Here is a 15942-nt window from a genome sequence, read left to right as displayed (position 1 = left end):
TCACTTGGTTCTTTTTCAAAATCGGTTAGATTGGCTAATTTCAGTGGACTTTAGAAAGTTGCCTCTCGGAATTTTGTGTGTGTGTGTGCCGATCGATGTGAAACCAAGTGGAAACTAGGGAAAAAGCGAAAATGAAATTAGCTAATTCCATCTCCGTGTCTTTTTTTGTCGTGCCTGTGGCTAAGGCGCCACTGTGCTCTCAGTCTGTAGAGGACCACGTGACCTGAGGGTTATGGTACCATGCACCTTGAAATGTTGAGCGTTAGTTAAAAAAGTGAATTTTGCACAAATTTATTCGAAATAACAGTATAAATGTCAATTCAGGATGCGGTTACCCTGTAAAATATAATCCTTAGCTGTTCGTAAGAAAATAATTCTCTCTAAAATGACGCGCTGCGTTTTTCTATTGTTTGTGGAAGCACGCATATGTTTCTTTGCCTAGTTAATGTAAAAAATCGATACAAGATTGTGGACTTCTTACGCCTAATATTGTACAAACGGAAGAAACGGCATAATAAAAAAATTTCAATTAAAATCACAGAACCTATGCATTGTCCAATTGCTCACGACTTACTGGGGCGGAGGGAGATGTTGGAGTAATATTAGCACTCATTCTGGGAGACGACCTACTGCAGAGATCGTCTGCGCCATTTGGGATAGATAGGAGTTATTTGGTAGGGGTACTAGGGTGCGCAGGAAATAGGGAAAGAAGGGTGGAGGGAAACCCGGAGTCGGCATTCTAAATAACGAAAGACGCGAACGGGTCACATAGTTTTACGTCCCATATGATGGAGGGACGGCTTACTCACTTGAAGTGCCCTCTCCACATAGCCCCTTTCCCCATTTAGGAATCGGGATACCACTGAAAAATACTGCAACTTCCGGGATTGGAACAGGTCCCTGGGGATGGGAACACCAACCACCTCACCATCCCAATCCCATAGAAGTTGGAAGCTTAAGAAATGAAAACGAAACTCTTTGCGAGACATTTCTCCGAGATGTGCGACGAGTTTAGATGAGGTAATAACTCAAGTAAATAATACTTTAAATACTGAGTTTGTAAGACGTATTTACTCGGTTATAATATTATTGTTTATATTATTATCACAATCAATTCTATCTATTTGGCAGTAATAGACATTTCGTAATCGTATTATAAACTATTTCAGGCCGAATTAAAATTCGTAGACCGCATGTCAAGTGAATATCTGAGTAATACTACTTTTGCAAAGAAATAGAAGTATTAAAAGTTTTTATTTCTCTTCGTGATAACATAAATAGCACAACGGGGATGAAATGCAACTTATTTTACATTCGAGAGTCTGAAATTTATTTCGTACGATATAATTAAAATGAAAGCAGACCGAATTATGGACAGTAAGTAGGCTTTCGCATCGATTTCGTGACCAGCCACCAGCGCAGCAGAACTGAGTCGCAACGAACTAAGTGTTGCAATGTCGCCATTAAATAATTTTGTTTTGTTTCGCGTCTGAAGTAATTCTGTGTGCCGACGTGGTCGCGGAGATAGTTGCAATCGCCGCTTTCACCGCGTGGGTGTGCATCCTGTCTTCGCGGCGGCACCGGCGGACGTCAGTGGTCAGGAACTGTTTGGTCATCTGTGATAATATCATATCTAAACGTTCTTTTGTCTCTGGAAATATAGTTTGAATGTATTATCTTGGAGTACAGCTGTATATTTATAATTACGGTTGCCTCAGCGCAGGTATTGCCGATTGTGGAAACATAAAGTTTTCAAGTCCCAACGGAATATTATTATGTTTCTTATGAGCGTTCCAAGGAATTGATATGTTATAGTAAAAGGTGACCGCTCAGTTCTGGGATTTTTTTTAAGTTTGGGAAAGAACCGGCAAGAGGGGTTTTTTTTAATAAAGAGTAGGTACCGTGATCTAGACGATTTGAGAATGCTCGATGAGAAGGTTGTTCCATTTGTGCGGCATTCTCCCAACTCAATCACTAATGATACATCTATTCGGCGGGACCATGAAAACGGCATCGGATATGATTGGGCGAGACAAGTGACGGATTAATACTAGCCATTTTAGCATTTGCAGCAGCTAATGGTTTCGTAATTAGACATTTGCGGTGCGGGAGGTTGTTATTTGTTGGGCACAGTTTGCTAAATCCTTGGTCAGATAGAGAATATGAGATACAGGTAGTATGAGAATGGAATTGCATTGCCACTTAGCGGCAAAGAAGAGTGATAACAATGGATTCTATGATCACTGAAGCCACCCCATCCCTTCCTCCAAAGGCGACCATCATGTCTCCGTGTGTTGAGGATCTCCGGCAGAAAAAAAACATTTTGTCAACCGAGGGGTGAGATACGACCACTATCTTCAAGGAGCATCGAATTAGCCGAGGAGCCTCGCTAGGTTTTTTCTGCCCTGTGAATAATTGATCTACATCTACAACCTACCGCGTAAGCCGCCGCGACGATTTGCGGTGGTGGGTTTTTAGTGTATTAGCCATATACATACAGATACATGCACCTGTATGCAGACGAGACGGTCTTGAGTGAAGTTCACGAGGGTTGTCAGTCGCCCAATCACGAAAATTTTGCTTATTTACTGAGCCGGAGAGGTGAAATTGCGCTTCATCGCCCTCTTCAACCCTCCGCGTCGCCACCACGATATCATCGTTCTTAAAGAACGTTTCTGCGACAGAGCCTCGACGCTCACCAGACCACTGTATGGTGACTACTAAAAATGGCGTTGTTTCCCCCAGCTAACATCCCCAGCTAATATCTGGTCTAAATCGTTTGTGATCAAAGGTCGAGTGGCTGTAAGTGGTAAGTAGGATTCTTGTCAGTTTTGGTAAGATTAAATGTTTCCAACCAAGGGTATGACATTGTTTTTTTTACTTCAGTGAACATGGATTTCCACAAAGTTAAGCCTGAAAACATCGAATATATCTCTTAGGAATTTGTGTTGCATAGTGAGCTTGGTCCGATTAGAGTTGCCATAGTGATTTGCTCCGTTCCCTATCATGGTTCGCCGCCATGGGATTGTCTGTTAAAGTGTCGTTCGGATATAATTATTACTCTTGCTTTTGTGAGCTCATTCGCTCTTAATCTAAGCATATAACTCTATTGGAAGGTATATCGGGAATAAAAGGCTGTGGGAATATCGGTAATAGGGTTGGGGAAATGGGATGGATCCATCTCACAAATTAGTGGATACACCATTATATGGCTTCATGGACTTCCTTTGAACACTGTTGATCGCGTTTTATTACGTGCGTGATTGATCTTCCAGTTCTGGGAAGTCTCCTCCTCTGCGCGAAAAATTCCTGTGTGATATCCGATGCATAAAATTCCTTGGACGGGATTATTAACGTGGTCAATTGTGTGGAAAGTGGGCCGTTCGTAATTATTCCAAGTGTTCCGTTTTCTTCTCTCTCTCTCTGGTTAATTCAGGCAATGTAAACTCTTTATTTATCTGCGAGCGGATTATCTGTTTTGCGATTGAGACTCACTCCACCGGTGGGAGAGCTAGACTTACCTACCGGAGAGAACTGACCGAAATCTACACACACATATACATGTATGTATGTGTATACACGCACACACGCACGCAGGCATACATGTACGTTTACATGTGTGCGGCGCGGAAACGTGGACGTTGAAGCAGGAGAATAGACGTAGAATGGAGGCTTTTGAAATGTGAATGTGGAGAAGAATGGAGAAGGTGAAATGGACCAAGAAAAAAAATGAGGAAGTACTTTGTATGGTTGGTGTAGAGAGGGGTTTGTAGGGAGAAATCCAATGGAGGCAGGAAAAATGGATGAGGGGCGTATTGATCGGCAGTGGGATGTTGAAGACTGTGATAGAGGGGAGAATGTTGGGCAAACGAGGAAAGGGAAGGAACAGGATAGGAATGTTGGATGGGATGAAGGGGGGAAGAAAGTACACAGAGATGAAGAGGGACCTGTTGTAGACTAGGTTGCTGGATTTTGTGTTTTGTTAGGAGTAACAAAATATTTATTGGGTAGTTTTGTCCATCCAAAAACCTACCTTAACCGGTAGATTATCTAATAAAAATATATAGTATATCTTTATCTTTGAAAAATAACGTTCTTCAGCGACGACAAAAATATATAAAAACATTTGAACAGCCGAAGGACACTCACTCGGACATCATCATATATGTGTGTGTGTGCGTATCTTTGTATTCTAGTGATATTATCGATATTCGCGAGTAATTGCATCCACTTTTTATGCAATAAGTTATTACGGCATGTGTTCCCTAATTTCACGTTAATTTTTCATCGATTTTATTATTATTTTGGTTCTGTGTGCATGTCGAACTGTTATTCATCATCATCACGAATTCATTCATCTGTATTCAAATCCTAAGCTCACAGCAGCCCTCATTTTTTTTCCTTTTCAGTGTTTATTCTTTTACCACCACCCCTAATAGCTTCTCTGTTTTATGTCCTTTTATATTTGTCCCATTGGTACTTATCTCTTGGTCTTCATTTTCGGGTTCTCCCCTTCAACCCCCCCCCCACCTCTTTTTTGTGTCTGACTAATCAATCTTGCCTGAAGGTGAGTGTCCAATCTATCGAGTTCCTCTTCTCTTCTCTCTCTCACTCACTCACTCTCTCTCTCTCTCTCTCTCTCTCTCTCTCTCTCCATATGGCCATGTTCTCATCTTCTACATACGTGTCTGTTCAGAAAATGATGAAACTACTTTAAATATTTGATTTTAATAATTGCCCTTTAATCATGCCTATTGCCTTCAAAATACAGCCCTTGGCTGCCAATACAACGCTACCAACGTTTATTCAACGGCAAGCGTGCGCAAGCTCAGACAAGAATCGTTGTTTTGCGGAGACAAGTTTACTTCTCACAGACGCCGCTATAAGGCGACACCGTACCGATTGTGATCCGTTAAGCAGTTCGCGCGTAGAAAGATCTGTCTCATATTTATTTTGTACAGTCCTTGAACTTCCTCGTCTCTCACTTTGTCTGTCCATTTAATCCCAAGAATTCTCCGCAGCGCCATGTTTCAAGCGGATTTTCATTATGATTCAGTAGTTTTTGGTAATGGCCATGAAGAATTTTTCTTCGAATGCTCTCTTGTCATCGATTTTTCCCATTCCATTTCGCACTACGCCTGAATTTTAAAAACAATAATTACGTTTTCGAGGAATTGATTGGGATTTGCAATTATTTAAATCCGAGTTCCCTTGTGCTGCAGTCAATTCACTATTACCTTGTTGTAATGGATTCGGTTCTTTGGTTTTATGTATTTATTTATTTTTTTCACATGCATTTTCCTCTGAAAATCGAACTTGCATCTGCAGTGTAAAATCTCTTCCTAAAAAAATCTTCAGAATCCAGCTCGAGGCAACCTTTCGAGAACGCACTCTTTCTCGTGACAAAGGAGTAAGTCCCCAGGGTCCGCTTGCTTTCCCGCCCCGGGATAACGGTCAGCGGTCGCTGTAGGCCTCGTGGGAGAGGACGCGGCGTTTCTCGTGGGCATGGACGCGTGACTGAGATCAACCGACACTTACTGATCCCTGCGATCAATCAGTTTCGGACCTCTGGCTGACCGCATTTTTCTACTCCATTAGAATCGCGAGGCTCATTCCTTCATTTCTGCCATCTGCTTGGCCCTCTGTGAAGAATGGCAATCGCGTTATGAAATGGGTGAAGTGCGACGAATCGCCTCTCTCTCCCTCGGTGTCTACGTTCTCGAAAAAATCATCCATGAGACTTATTTTCAGAGTTCAGTATCTTGAGTTCATTTCTATCTCTATGAACTGAGAAAGCTAACTTAGAACTTTCCTGCATCATCCCTTTGAAAAGTTGTAAGGGTGGAGTTGTTGATGAGTTTTTCTCGGTAAAAGTTTAATAATTTCAAAAAATGATTTTCTTGAAGGCAGAAAAAGTGAGAGTGTATTAAGTTGTGCCCATCTCATCATTATTGTTTGGGCATCAAACTTTTGGGGAGGGGGGGCAGGCATGTACTTAAGTGCATGTGTGCCGCGATAAACATAAATGTCGAATAAATGCGTTGAGTATCAATGAATGCGTCTTAAGTATCAATGAAAATGTAAGAAACAAAAAATTTGGGCTGGGTTAACTCAAAATTTACTGTCAAAAATAAAATAAGGTCACCAAAAGCTGTTTTCTCTTGGAATCGTACTATTGACCTTTGGTATAGGAAGTGGGCGTGCCGTCACTGCACAGCTTCGCTTCCTTTGGGCGTACTTCGAAGTTAATCCTTGCTTGGATAATATCGCTGGTACTTTTCCATTCCCGAGTACGGACAAGTTTCTGATCACCAAACATGTGAGAGATTGTAGTGTAAAGGGTTTGAGAAAAAGAGATAGCAGAAGGGGTAGAACAAGAAAATCAATGGGAAAAAATGTGTGTGTGTGCATATATATATATATATATATATATATATATATATATATGCATACGAGGGTGGTCTGAAAAGTTTCCGACCTAGCAAAGGTACAAGACATTTTTTTCTGAAATTTCGTGAGTCGGAAACTGTTCAGACCACCCATGTGTGCCTATATATATATTTAAATGTTGCTATTCTATTTGTGTTATATTGTGCCAGCCCACTATATATATATATATATATATATATATATATATATATATATATATATATATATATATACAGAAACAGTTATAAGGAAAAGGGATAGGAACACATATAAAGGACGAACACAGTAAATTGTGTTCGTCCTTTATATGTGTTCCTATCCCTTTTCCTTATAACTGTTTCTGTATATATGAGTATTTATTCGCCGTTTGGCGGGATTTCGTGTTTGAATGTGTATTTGGCCAATGTGGCTCATCTCTATCTTCTGGCTATGCGTGCCACGAAACGCACTGTTCCTTTCCTGTATGATGTTGTATGAATTCTAACCCACTGTCCTTTCCTCTTGTGTATTGTCTATTTCTCCTTTGGTGGGTGAAACAGTCCCCTGACGCCATCTCTTGGCTAAAGAATCGGGACGCTTGGCGACATATTAGACCCACGGATCTCAGGGTAAATTACGTTTCCTCGATAGTGGTTAAGAGCATTCGCCCGACAAGTGGAAAGATCCGAGTAGTAGTAGTTTTGAGGGGAGGCGACCGACAGCTAAGGTCATTTGCGCCATAGGGGATGGATAGGAAAGGATGAAGGGTGGAGAGAAACCCGGCGTCGGCATTAGCCTACTCTTTACGAAAGGCGCCAAGGGGTCCGCAGTTTAACGTCCCATCCGACGGACGGCGTACTCACTCAAAGTGCCCTCCACAAAGCACCTCAAGTAGGGATCGAGATACCTCTGAAAAATATTCAACACCGCCGGGATTTGAACCCGCGCCCTCATGGTGGGAAGCCGGTCAAGGAAATATTTTTACTCTTGTGATCCGTTCGATTCCGCCTTCCCCACCTTTATTGTGTTCGTCCTTTATATGTGTTCCTATCCCTTTTCCTTATAACTGTTTCTGTATATATGAGTATTTATTCGCCGTTTGGCGGGATTCCGTCGGATATTCCTGTCTGTCATACTATTATAATTACCCTCAGTTCATGACCGGAGGAATTCGTGCTTTAAATAGACAAGTCTGTGTACAATCTTTGTGAGATGTTTTGAAATTTAAAATTAATGCATTTCGAAGTTCGGCTCCGGAAACTTTCCCCGAAAGGTACATAAAATTTGAAAGCAAGTGCTTTTGCCGCCTTTGCGACTCAATGGTGCCGTTCTCACCCCTCTCTCGCCATCTTACGCACCAAGGGCCCGGTGGCGATTTTTTTTTCTTTTTTTGATTGAAGGCAAGCGGCGTGGAACGCAATGCGCGGGTGACACCAGTTTCTCGCTTGGATGATGTCGCTGATACTTTTCCGTTGCATCATTGCCCCCGAATGATATAAGCGCTGCAGTTTGATGACGCGGTTGAATTAAAATTAGATCCGAATCCTCGGGAAAACACTATCAATTACGTCAACTTAAAAAAGCTGTTGAGAACTAATTTCAATCTCCCAATGCTATCAAATTTTCTTTTTTTTAATGGAAGAAGAAAAGAAAATTCAACGAATCATCAGATTCTTTCACTCTTTCTTGTGGTCATCTGAAACTCGAAATGTTGATATCTTTCTGTCGATAAAAAACTTTAAGGAAAAGGAATGTATTTTCCATCAGTCGCAGAAGACTTCTATGTACTCCATTTAAAAATATTTAACAAATATTAACTCAGTTCGACCAAATAGTGATGTAATCCGCCCAGCCGCTTCCGAAGACCAAATGCGGTTATATGCATGTGTGGTTATCTACTCCTAAAATCGAGGAGAATGAATTGAGGGATGTTCTGGCCGAAGTGGTTTTCGTCCAGGGGGAAAATATCGATCGTCAACTTGAGAGCTCACATGAGATTCCTCATCAGGACAAGTTGGGGTGTACTATATGTGACTGCCTCAGCTTCTCTAAGAAAAATCGAATCAAAACAATGGTCATAAACTGAACAGTTGGTTCGACAGTTGGGAGGACAAAGCTTATCTCTCACTAATCTCCTCAGTGTGTGTTAAAATTTACACATCAAGAGGATGGAAGGGGGAGTCCTTATTCCCCGTGGTTTCCCTTGATAGATCTGGTTCCCGGAAATAAACGGATAGTTTTTGGGTTTTTTTTTAGCTGAGGGTTTCCGTAGGTGACCCCGTGAATCGAACCCAGGTCCTCCGGTCAGCACTCCAGTGCCCTATCCACTGAACCACCACGACTCGCGTTAACCATAGCTTCAAGTCCTCCGAAGACAACTGTGAATGCTATGCGAAGTTTTCTCGACCGCGCATTCTCTGAAAAATGGCTGTAAAAAGTACTGGGACATGTTTCTTCCCACCAGAAGGTTATTCGCGGGCAAACTGACTACGATGACTGGTAAATTGGCATGTGGCTTTGAGAAACGGAGGGCAAAGAAAAATAGCTTGGCATCCCAAGAACCACTCTTTTCTCACAGAAGCCCGAAAAACAAATCGCTCCATACATTTTTTTGATCGACACCGCCATTGAATAGTATTATGCCCATTTTCCGATCGGTTGGCCGAACTCCCCAAAGCCGTGGGTCGATTCTGACCTCGTTTAAATCGACGATGGGAATGACCCGCGCCTCCTCGAGTTTTCTCTCTTTCCCACGCATTGTGTGTGTTTTTTTTATTTCCAATAAGACCGGCTGGGAGACTACTTGAAAGAAGAAAGCCCAAACCACTCCTCGCCCGGGGTGCGCGAGTTTTCTTTTGTCTCTGTTCGATCTGCTTTGGTGTACGAAAATGATCATTTCTTCGTGTGTTCGCTCACTTCAGAGCAACACTCAAACTCTTCAGAGGAATGCTCCAGGAATCGAGTTAAGCGTCACGAGGAAATGAGTAATGATAGATGTTCAGTGTGGGTTGTGAAACACCAAAGATTTTTGTACGTGAGCAGCTCTCCAAACTATTGCATAAGTTCTAGTCCCTGCCAATCATTCCTTCATGCTGATGGCCTCTAAAATCACTTTCTGGTTCTCCTGATCAATCCTCGTCCTCCTCTGTTCTTCCTTTAATTATTTTCTTCTTGAAATCCACCATTAAAATAATTCACTATCAATCAACAAGAAAGGAAAATTATATGAGATTAATTTGTTTTCAATCCATAGTTTCTCCCTGCAAATCTTTCTTTCCCATCTCTTTGTTTCCCTGACGGTGATTGGACAAGAGAGCTCTTTAGTTGATTTACAAAACCTTTAATAATCGATTGCAATTCATCCCAGTATTATCCATGTTAACAACTACAACTTTTATTGCAATCCAAATAAACAGCATGGTGTGTTTCAGAAACGGCATTTGCTAAACACACGCGCCATATTCGTTAAACTAAAAGTTGGCTGCGTGCGAAGATTTCCCATTATCCCACGTCGCATTTTCGGAAATGAAGACCGACGAAATATGGATCGGTGTGTACTATTTTTTCGCCTTAGTGGTCGAAAAAAATTAGACGCACTGAAGCCGTCAACTCGCACTGATAACGTGGCGTTCTTGGTATTGATTTATTTTCTGGGCCTCCTCTCTTTCTCTCTTGAGAGAGAGAGAAATATAGAGATTTATTTTGACCCTGGCGTGATTCGTCATTCTCTTTGCGGCCCACGAGTGAAGTTGCGCAATGGGGAGCCGCTTGGCATGGCGGACGCATTTAGTAGACTCTTCCTTCAAAACCATGTTCATTGATACTCCGAATCACGTGATCAACAGTCATAATTCGTCGTCAAATAATTATTCTCAATGAGTCATAATAGTCCACCGTATTCGCTGATTTTTTTATTTATGGATATTTTTTTGGACAGCAATTTGGGCACTTGACCGGTGATGGCTGTTTTTTTTAAGTTTTGAAAAGCAACTAGTCGTCAAGTAAGTCACAAATGAATCAGCGTCATCACATGCTTAATGTCGTGATTGCTGAATCTCAATCCATCATCAACCCGACCGTTACAAATTCCGAAGTAACAAGTTTTCACAGTCCACAGACGCTGGAGGAGTTCGAAGTCAGGTGATGGTAGGTACCTATTTTCATAGCAGTAAGCGTAGCAATATGCAGCGTGGAAATCTAGAAAAAAAACGAAACCTCTGGAGCATTAATTGCGCGTCTTTAGTCTTATGACCTCCTTAATAATTCAGCATATCCCCTCTTTAAAAGCTGTTGATAATTGACACGGATAGTATTTAGATAACTCTTTTTGCCATGTGCATTACATATATGAACAGTACTAAGCCATAGAGAGTCACCATTGTCATAAGACTCCTCCATTATGTTTTGTTTATATGTACGGGTATTTTTTTTGCTAGGTATCTATGGTGACACAATTATGTTTTACTTAAATGCGTTTCGTGCTCGTGACTTTTGATTATTTGATGAGTAGTCGTACAAAGAAAAGGCCGTGTTGATTGCAGGCTGACTTGAAAAGGTCCATTCTGGGTTAAACATGATTCAACGTGGTTAAATTTGTTACCAGCTTGTTGCGAATGCGGCATTGGGTAAGGCTCTCGCTATATCGCGTGGAGGCGGTGTGAACGCTGGGGGAAATGGAAACAATGTGTTCGGACGCTGTTTGGGAGGCCGTGGGCGGGCGCATCGCCTACCGCACACGCACATTCCTGGGGTGGTGGGTGGCGGCGGAGGGCACAGGGTGAGGCAACCGTACCCGGAGGGGGGCGTCATCGGCAGCGAGAGAACTCTCTTCTGGGAGCGCGAGATGGGGGCTGCTCTCATAAGCAAACATTAACCGAGTCATTACGTACAATTTCAATGATTAAGGCCTCCGGTTGTGTTCTTACATACCTCTCTTGACCCTCGTTTGTAGTTATGCCCCATTAATATTTGAATGCTCTCGCTTCTCTCCCGGAGGTGAGAACGTAAAGAGTGCCAAGTGTCCACTTCTTCTATTTCTTGCACTTTGTTGTTTCGCATCCGTGGTCGTAGTGATAGGGGCAATTTCGTGTATATGTGGTCTTGAAGTTTGTATGATTCCGTGAGTAGAGATACAAAGAACATGACTCCTCCCGCTTCATTTTGAATGTCATGATTGCCAAATCAGATCGTGTGAAGCGTAAATGAGATAGCTGTGAACAACTTAATATACTGATTGGCGTAGCAAAATTATTGGAGGATCTAGGTTAGGAATCACTCGCGGAGCGAAGTTTGAATAACAGAATTTATCTCCTGCATGATTGGAAATATATCTCTTCACGATGACGCTAAAGATGCATTATTAGCCCCGTCGTCCTACGGTAGGAGGGAATATGCCAATTGAATTCGAGATATTAAGTGTAGACCACATGAATTTAAGATGCCATTTTCCCCACAACCGATAAGTTATCAGAATAACGTTGTCCGACCGCGCTAGGAGGGAAGGGTAAGTATGTTAGGTTGGAAGTAGTCTTGTTTGTAATCACCCCCTGCCACACACCATAGTGGTGGCTTGCAAGGTACTATGTAATGTAAAACGAAATTTTGAGATGAATCAGTCTCAACTTCGATGCCAAAAAGAATGCGATTTCAACATCCTTCATTCAAATATGCATCAACAGTCTATCGCCTGTTTGTCTACAGTGAGCGCATCGCGGAAAAATGTAAAAGTACGTATGGAGTAGCGTGGCATACGTAGACCACTGATGTTCGGTTAAAGTGAATTAATTTTTCTAAATAAATAATTTAAAATATTTATGGTAGACAAGTTTGCAAGCAGTGCACTGAGTGAATCAATAAAATTAAAGTAATCGATCCGGGGATGGGGGGCGTCAATTCTTTCATCCCAGTGACACCTATGGTTTCCGCTGGAAAAACTGACACCCGGAAATGTGCACAGGCCTCTAGACGTGGGCTCTCCGGTCAGTAGTCCAACGCTCTACCCAGTGGACTACCACTATATACACGTACAGTGTAGTATAAGTGACATAAAATAGGAATAGTCTTCAATATTTTGTCGAGTAAAATGGTTTTTCCTCTCAAAGGGTGACTTCCGAATCCTGACAGTCGAGAACGGGCCTGAAAGTGTGTGTGAGGTAACCTTGAGCCCCCATTCCCCCAGAGTCGATGCAACCCACGAGACTAATTACCCCTGTTGCATTGCCTAACACATCACCGCTGCCGCAGGATCCATATCCTTTTCCCTCTTCCCCTTGATTTCGTACGCATGAAATCCTGGGAGCACTATTGTTCCCGCCACTGCACTTCCACGCGACCTGTTACGTTGGACCTGCAAGGTGAATAATGGGATATCTAATGTCTTGTTTGGAATCGTACGACCGGAAGATGTGAAGCTTTAGCTAGATGCCGCCAGGGTTAACGGAGTGCTTGTATTCTAGGACATATTTCGTTAATACATAATTGTGGCACGCTGATTCGTTTCTCTCGTCAAGAGTTCATTTTTAATTAGAGTTCTAACGTAAATAAATTTGTCAGAGGAATAATATTGTCGGCATAGATAAACTGTAAAGTCGGGGGACATAAACTAGAACAGTTCAACTTTTTAAGATAAGGATGGCGTTGGGTGAAAAAGCTTGTGCAAAGAGATGGGAGTTGATGGCAGGCACCTAAAGTGAAGATGCTGAGAAAAAACTAGCGAAGACTTTAATATGGAACGTATTTTTGTATGCTCCAGAAATTCAGTCGTTGAAATTTGGGGAAGCGTAGATTGAAGGCCTTCAAGATATCGCTGGGGAAAAGAAGAGAGAAATAAAATGGAAAAGAAAACAAACGAAGTTATAGGCATGGTAGATGAAGAAAGACGGGCGTTGGAAGAAATTTGACGGAGGCAGGACAAGTGGCTTCAAGAGACACTGAGAGGTTTCAGTGGGAAGCTCGAGACGGTGATATAGAGAGGGAAGAGTCTCAGCTCCTGGTACTCCCCCCAATCCGACCGTGACCACTAGCTCAAGCCTTGAAATGACCGTGATTTTCTTTGAAGAATCTTTTAAGAATACATACTATTGTCGAAAGGGGATACCAAAGAAGTAGTCTGAGTGTGTCCTTTACAAGACCCCGTTAAAAGTTAAGCAGAATTAATGTAAAGGACCACGTTTATTTCACTAGAGCTGTGATTGTTGTGTTGTTTACTAATGTGGCACTTCCGGTGTCGTTTCCGTTGACGCCCGATGGGGGGTGAAAGTGTGCAAGGCGGGGTGTGGGGGGAGGGGGGGAAGCGACGGCCGGAAGTGCGTGAAGGCTCGCGGGCGTGGGCGGTGGCGTAACTCCCACTGCTTGACGTCACCCTCCCCCCCTTCACGGAGGCGGGAGCATTGTTGCTGCAATTGTCGTGCTACGATGATTGTTGCACTCGAAATAAAGCATAGTTCCAGGATATCCCCCGCCACACACCCTTGCGGCGGCTTGCGGGGATTATGTAGATGTATGTAGATGTCTTGCCGTTTTGAGCGACTGCTAGTTCAGGATTCCCAACGATATAGATGAAGAATTTCCTCTCTCTGATTCACATTCAAACTATTATCGGTAATGGAAATAAATTCTCCTCTCTTATAAATGAAAACAGAGAGTTTCCATGGTGTGTCGATACGATGCTTGATCACGTGAGTTGGTCATGAAATAAGGTTTGTTTTGATTCAGCCAAATGGGAGGAGAGCTCATTAGACTCGCTTAAAGAAAATACTCAGAGGAAAACGTACTGAAACCCTTCTGATGAAACAGAAGGGTTCTGGTGGTCATCTTATGGGTCTTGGAAACAATAATCACAGAAAACTCTCATTTATGATTTTAGAAAGAAAATATATATTATCCAAGATCGTAAAATCTTTTCCGGTCAGTTTACATGAATTTTATTATGCATATAACGTGAATTCTTATAGCACGTGTGATTTAAAATGTGCATTTGTATTTAGAGTCCAGCGAATCGATTGTAAGATTCCCAATTGGAGGGTTATTATGCCAAATCTTTTTTCCCTGAGGAATACCGCTCCAAATACTAACAGTTGCCTCCCCCCCCTTTTTCTCTCTATCCCTCAGGAGACCGCTGGCTGGTGTCTTGCCTCGGCGTTCTCTACCTCAGCAAGGGCCTCTTCTACCGGGTCGTGCCAGCAGACCAATCCTTCGAAGATTCCGAAGGGGGCAGCTACTCGGGGGTCTTCCGCTTCCGGCTGTGGTGGTGTGGGGAGTGGACGGAGGTGCTCGTCGACGACAGACTCCCCACTGTCCACGGACGTCTGGCCTTCCTGCAGACGCATCTCTCTGATCAATTCTGGCCTGGCCTCCTCGAGAAGGCATATGCCAAGTGAGTGCTTAGATGAAGGGGAAAAACAAGATGAATAATCCAGGGCAACACTGAAGGAAAACTCCCTCTATTTCTCTCTAAAAATCCCCTGCAATTCATGCTATCAATTTTTTTATTCCAATGCTTTGTGGTTCAGGAAGTTATTTACAAAATTCATTACCTTTGAATTCATTGAATTTACTGCTGACAGGAAAATAAATATGTATGTATCTGCGTCCTAACAGAATGCCATGTTGTCTGTGAACTGTGTAATTAGTATGGGCTCAACAACTAGTCACTCATTGGGTGGAAGGGGAGTATGTGAATCAAAATCATTATAGAGTTAATGACTTGTGTTTTTGGGTTATTATCGTAAATACCGCTCAGTGTAGTTGTAAATTGCTATGAATTATTTATTATGCACTGTTTTGGAAAGTGAAAAATTCTTAGTTTTCATTCTGGATGTCCAATTTTTCTATGTCATCTAGCCTCAGCTACTGGTTCACTAATATCTGGTTGCAGTTTGATATATTTTACTTCTGATTAAGACTTTATTGTTCGTTTTAGTCTGTAGAAAATATATTTTGGCCACGAGTTAAATTGTGTAATTGTAGTAATGGAAAAAACTGGTCATTTTTTTATATGGAACCTGTATGTGCCGAAGTAGATGCCAGTTGTAGGAGGTTAGAATAGAGACCATGGTGAGAGCATCGCTCAAATGTTTTTGTTCACTTTAAATGGGGTAACCTTTGAAGAAATGAAGTATTCCATAGAATTAAAGAGGATTACAGATGTACCCCAATTTTTTTACATATATCACTTTGGTGTCAAAGCAATTGAAATTAAAAATAAATAGCTAAGAAAAAATTAATGGACAATTTTATTGAGGATTCATTTTATAGAAACATGCGAGTATGATGTAGTTATTTTCTTTATCAAGTTAATATATTTTACCGTGAATATTGTATTCTCCTCACCCACTTTACCTCCTCCGTTTGTATAAAATTTAGCATGTGTATACACACACATCAAGTAAGTATGTATATATTACTGGGTAATCTACCAGTTAAGGTAGGTTTTGGATGGACACAACTACCAAATAAATATTTCCTTATAAAACTTAACCCAACATCCTATTCTACAACAAGTCCATCTTCATCTCTGTGTACTTCCTTTGTTTG

At 41.9% G+C, this 15942-nt stretch overlaps 1 protein-coding gene across 2 annotated transcripts in view; it reads left to right on the top strand.

The window, feature by feature from the left end:
- Nucleotides 1-15942, top strand: part of CalpC (calpain C) — a 142791-nt gene that overhangs the window by 115501 nt on the left and 11348 nt on the right. For both annotated transcript variants that reach the window (XM_071588410.1, XM_071588409.1), the window contains one exon: nucleotides 14518-14782. In XM_071588410.1, coding sequence (XP_071444511.1) covers nucleotides 14518-14782 — 265 coding nt within the window. The remainder of the gene's footprint in view (nucleotides 1-14517; nucleotides 14783-15942) is intronic.

Source organism: Hetaerina americana, unplaced genomic scaffold (genome assembly GCF_022747635.1).
Source record: "Hetaerina americana unplaced genomic scaffold, ioHetAmer1.1.p SCAF_3, whole genome shotgun sequence".
Lineage (NCBI taxonomy): Eukaryota > Metazoa > Arthropoda > Insecta > Odonata > Calopterygidae > Hetaerina > Hetaerina americana.
This window is presented reverse-complemented; position numbering and strand designations above follow the sequence as displayed.